The sequence below is a fragment of the Geospiza fortis genome, unplaced genomic scaffold (genome assembly GCF_000277835.1).
Source record: "Geospiza fortis unplaced genomic scaffold, GeoFor_1.0 scaffold55, whole genome shotgun sequence".
In the NCBI taxonomy this organism is placed as follows: domain Eukaryota; kingdom Metazoa; phylum Chordata; class Aves; order Passeriformes; family Thraupidae; genus Geospiza; species Geospiza fortis.
In genome coordinates, this window is record NW_005054308.1 from 9,251,567 (window position 1) to 9,257,034 (window position 5,468).

The 5,468-nt window shown below is 51.3% G+C and overlaps 1 protein-coding gene across 1 annotated transcript in view; it reads left to right on the top strand.

Annotated features, from left to right (window-relative positions):
* NSD1 (nuclear receptor binding SET domain protein 1) overlaps nt 1-3,310 on the top strand; it is a 62,177-nt gene extending 58,867 nt beyond the window's left edge. Inside the window, exons 23-24 of the mRNA XM_031055208.1 lie at nt 1-591; nt 1,890-3,310. The exon at nt 1-591 is cut by the window's left edge and continues 1,746 nt beyond it. Coding sequence (XP_030911068.1) covers nt 1-590 — 590 coding nt within the window. The 3' untranslated portion in view covers nt 591; nt 1,890-3,310. The remainder of the gene's footprint in view (nt 592-1,889) is intronic.
* The last annotated feature ends 2,158 nt before the right edge of the window (nt 3,311-5,468 follow it).

The window sequence follows — 5,468 nt, forward strand, 5'->3', positions numbered from 1 at the left end:
TGGCTGCATCAGCTCCGAGGCTGTTGCTGTCGGAGAAGGCGCTGCGTCCCGTCGACCAGAACGCTCAGCTGAAGGAGAGAGGAGCCCCAGCCGTGGAGCTGAGTCCCCAGCAGAAAGAGAGGACCATGTTAGCTGGGGAGCAAATCTCTTGGTCTGCTGGGAAGGTGGTGACACAGGTTGGACAAGTACCTTGGCCTACAGAGAAACTACAGACGCACGAGCAAAGCCACTGGTCCACCACGAAAACGCTGACACCTGCGGAGCAGCCTTCCCGGACAGCAGAGAAACTACCAGAGCCAACCCTTCAGCCCAGCTGGGAAGTGGCCTCAGCCCCCTCGGAGCAGAGCCCGTGGACATCAGAGAGATTGTGTGCATTCGAGCAGACCCCTCGGCCAGCCAGGGAAGCACCGGTGCCCCCGGAGCAGATGCAGTGGCTTGTCACGAACGTTCAGACAATTGATCAGATTGCTTGGCTGAGTGGAAAAGCACAGACTCCTCGGGGGCAGGACCCTTTGCCTGAACAAAACACAGCGCTAGCCTGTAACCAGGATTCTGTCTGTCATGAGTTGGCTGACTCAGAGCCAAAGTGAGGTTGGTGAATATGGGAGGCAGGTTTCAGTCGTCTAATGTTTAGGGAGGGGGAATCTTTATTTTGTTTTTTTTATTCACTTCCCTGAGCCCGGCCCCTAACCCATGCACATCCCATCCATATTCTCTTGTGACGTGAGCAAGGACATTCTCTTAAATCTGAGTCTGGCCCAGCCAAAGGGAGAGAGCATCCGTGACCTTTTCCTCTTCCTTTTACAAATGGTAAAGCTGAAATAAAGACTCCACTCTGGGTAAAAATCTCCAATTCCATTGAAATGGTCACATTACTGATCCAGCGTGTTCAAGCTCCAGGTTTGATTCATAGGTGGGTTCCTAGGCACAGCCAGGGCCTTGCTCTTGTTACTGCATTTAAAGAAAATGGATCAGTCAGGCTGCCCTGGCACTGGAGATGTTTCAGGGATCATGTGGTGAGCAGTCAGGTGTGTGTCCTTGCCAGAGTCCAGAAGCAGGGAAGAGATTTTATGTCACCTGCCCAGGTCTCTGTCCCTGCAGGGCGTTGCTTTACGAGGTTTGTCCGTGTGTTTACTGGGACATCTGTGTGTGTGGTTTGCTCAAGGACAGGGATCATCTCCAGTGAGATGGGAGAGGAGCTCCTTCACTCGCTCAGTGCAGTTTTCTCCAGCAATAGGCAGTATCCATTCAGGCTCCTTTTTTACAGAGCTGCGACTGGCCAGGCCCAAGAAGTGAGAAATCTGGAGGAAGTCAGGGAAAAGAGAGATCTTGGAAGAAATCATCTGAGAGCTTTTCATTCTTGTGTCTTAATCCTTTAGCACAGGACACGTGGAGTGTTTTCCTGCACTTGACGACGTAGTGACCCATAAAGCAGCAATAGCAGAGCAGAGTGGGTTCCTGGAGGTGCTGAGCACTGCCCTGCCAGGGGGACAGTGCTCCCTTTCAAATTTCCATCCAGTCTCTTCTAGACCTGTGTTGTCAGCATGAGCCAGCGGACTGAGCAGTCCTTTCTCCCTTTGCCTCAGATGTGTTCAGAACGCGTTCCCATCACACCTGGTGTTGCCAGCAGCAAGCCAAGCCTGTCCCGCTCACTGCACAGAGGCAAGGGTGCCCTAGCTGGATCGGGACCCATCTCAACACCTTCCCCTTGTGTAGCTTCTGGCTTAACTCTTCTACAACCAAAGGAGACTTGAATTAACTGGACTGTGTTGGTGTGCATGTGTGTGTGCGCGTGTGCGTCCATCCAACTGAATTGTAGTTCTCACACTGGAACACGTTGGGCTCCAGCAGCTGCCTGGCTTTCTTTTTTTCTCTTCTCCCTTTTACAGTGAAGGCGATGTTTAGTACCTGGTGGTCATCGGGCTGCTGTCCAGACTAGGCCTGCTGAAAGCCGCTCACTCAGCGTTGAGGCAGAAGTTGGTGTGGCTGTGGTGCTCGTGGGGCAGGCAGTAGAGTCCCAGGGACCTGCAGCATCTCGTGACCACTGGCACCCTCGCAGGCAGGAGGAGGACAGACCTCCTTTGGTGGTACTGCCTGGCCTGGATAGGGTTGGTGTCCTGCCGAGGAAACGCTGCTGACCAGCTTTTTCCCACTCTCACAACACATTACCTCTGTAATTACCTGAGCTCCACCGATCTGGGGCCGCAGCCTCGGATCTCCGTGCCGCCGCCAGACCCTTGCGCAGCTCCAGTGTGTGTATCCTTCTCCTTCTCCTTCTTCCAGGCAGATCCACAGCCCCTCCCCAGGAAGGGAGAGTCCAGCGCCATGCTGACCTCCTTCCTCTAACATGGGAGCAGGTCCTTGTTCTCACCTGGCTTGCAAGTGCCTGCTGCTCCCAGAGCAGACAGTCATGAGCTTTGCAGTTTTCTATGAAGGGAGGCAGACACCTGTACCAAGACAAATCCTGATCCGTTCTCCTTTCCTGATGTGTGCACCCTGAGACAACGTCCTGCTGTAAAGGCCGGGTGTGCTGGGCACAAGGGGACATTACCAGTGCTATCTCTTCTCTAGTCCGAATCATTTCAGATCCTTTGTAGAATAGCTGACAGCTTGGAAAAGCTTTATGGCTTATGGAAACTTACTTGTTTAATGTTGGTTTTTTTTTTTTTTCCGGGAAGACTGGCAGGTCAGTTCCTGCTTGCTGCTGAAACTAGGGAAATGCAAGCAGCTTGCATTTCTGTGTGACTCCTCCACAAAGGGAATCAGGACAACTCAGATCCATTGAGAGAGAAGATTACCTTAAGGGCATTCATTAAGGTTTTTGAATGAAATTTTAAAAAAAATTATGGCGTTCAGTATATTAAGTATTTATCATGTGTGAGAAGGAAAATAAATCTTGAATTTACATTTATAAACCTTCCCATGAGCTGGACTTAGTCATGTAGATTGTGTAAGTAGGGCTTCCTCAGTGCCAGCACCCAGCTAGCTCCCACTGTAACCAGAGAGGTCTCTGCACTGCTCTGTCCACCTCTGCTTCGCATTGTCACGTGTTAACTAGTTACTTGTTTTATGAAAAAATAAACTGTGAATATTTTTGGTGCAGGCTTTTTTAAATCTGTAAAATGGAGAAGTTCTCAGTGAATTCTCACAAGAGCAGGTTTGAAAAAATCACTTCTGTAAATCGCGGGCTCACGTGGCAGGGTGAGGCTCACGGCAGCGGCCGCCTTTCATGCCAGCAGGTGCTTACCCAAAAGCTTGTTTGGAGCAGTGAACGTGGATTAAACCTTTGCATGGCATTTTCCACAGCCTACTTTGTTGCAGCTACTGTACCCTGTCTCTCTTCTTGTCTCCCTTTTCCACAAGGATCCAGGTTTCTGGCTTCTTATCTTGCAGCTGCTCTTGGGAAGTTGAGTTCAGCTTAGCTGGGAGGCTGCTTGGCAGAACTGGTGTTGAGGAACTTCATTGAAGGAGGAAGCCAGGACGCTGCTCTTCCCTCTTTGCTCTCGCTGGAGCCTTGGGTGATGCTCTGTCAGATCAGAAGGGCTTTTCAGAGGGAGTAGTGGTGCTTTTGGGAGTCTCTGGGCTTTTCTGGGTCGTGTAGACAAGGCTTGACCAGCTGTAGAGAGAGGTCCCAGCAGCCCTGCCCTTGTCCAGCCTGCCCTCATCAGGGAGCATGAGCTGGGGAACAGCTTCAGGCAGCAAAACCCTTGTGAAGGAAATGTGGGCATCTTCTGTACTCAAGGTGACTCACTGTGGTGGCAGCTGGCAGCACTGCCTTGGAGGAGGAGAGGGACGTGTCTGTGTTGAAGCAATTGGGTTTGTTTGCTGCCATTTGTTGCTGCCTTCAGAATTCAGCCAGTTTGAATCAAGAGAGATTTTAAAAGTAGAGGGTAGAGGCAAAGTAACTTATACCCCTGGCAGACTCTGTGGGAGACGCTGCTGCAGCCTCCTGCTGGGCCCAGACCTGTGCAACAGCTCCATGCCAAGGCTGTGATGCTCTCTTGCTGTGTTGGAGGGATCCAGTCACCTGGTCACTTAGTCCTGGGTCAGCCCTAATTGCACCCCAGGTGGGTGAGAGGTGACTCCTGTGTTGATTCACTGCTGTGGAGCACTGTAGAGGGAGAATCAAGGGTGTCATTATCTCTGTCTCTTCCCTGGTGTCCCACGATGGCTCACAGGAATTTTCCAGACTCATTCCTGGTAGGAGTAGCTCACTCTTCCCATTTCTGAAGGGGATGCAGGCTCTGCTCCTGTGTGAACGCTTTGCTGGTCAACATCCCTGCTGCCCCTGCTCAGAGCAGTGGGCTGGGGTCAGCAGTGGGCTGTGGCCTCCACCCCACTGGAGGACCCACTTTAGTGGCAGGAGAGTCCCAGGTGCCCTTTGTGACAGAGGAACTCTAATGAGGGGTAACAGCAAGGTCAGGGCCTTGTGCCCTGTCGGGATGAGGGTTACAGAGGAGGAGCCAGCACAGGACGTGTGGGATGTGTGGGCAGGATGACGGGAGCAGGCACAGGCCACTCTTCTGTGTGGCTTGTCCCATCTTTCCCAGTGCCCACTGTCAGCCAGGGCTCGGGTGAATCTAGCAGGAGAGTTATCACTGTAGGAATAATCAACTCACCTACTGCGCGTCTCCAGATGCAAATTAACTCATGGTAGCTTGCTTTATTGCTGTTTTCCAGTTAAACTTTTCCTATTTAACAAAAAAAAAAGCTCCACAGGAACCAGAGTCACTTCAATACACAAAGCATCTGGGTGGTACTGTGGGAGCACGTGTTAATTCAGGGTTAAACCCCTGCAGGCAGAGGCTCTGAAGGTGTGGCTGGTGTTAAAGTTCGGGAGATAAGAGAGATGATTGAATGTAAAGGACATTAAAGAACTAAGGTGAGACAGTGCATCTGCTAGAAAAGCTTCAGCTTAGTTTCACAGAAAACAAAAACGGAAGAGAAAGAAAAAGCAGCCCTAACCTTGATGCTCTCGGCAATGTGTTCACCCCGAGCATGCTCTGGGTGTGCCCAGCTCGTATCTGGACACCACAGCCAGTGTTGTGACAGGGCAGGGGGAGTTTGAGAAACTTCAGACCTTCAACACCTTCTGTTTATTTTTAATTTCAGCCTTTACTTCTGATTTTGCTTGATGTTTGGAATAACCATAATTGTAACCTGCTTGTAATGTGCTTTGCCCTAAATTACTGATGAGGCTTTTGGCCTTTGCTAGCCAGTGAGTGTTAAAGCAAAGTGGCAAATCGTGCAGCTACTCTGAAAGTATGGGGGGATGCTGTGTTTGATCTCCCAGGCTTTGCCCGTGCTAATTACCCACCCTCCTGTGATAGTGATAACGCTGGTAGCAGCATTTGCAGCCAAGGCTGCTCCTCCTGCAGCAGCACAGCTGGGCTGATGGGTGCTTGGGGCTCCCAGGGCCTGGGACACGGGACACTGGAGCTTGGGGACTGCTCTGCCACATGCCTGAC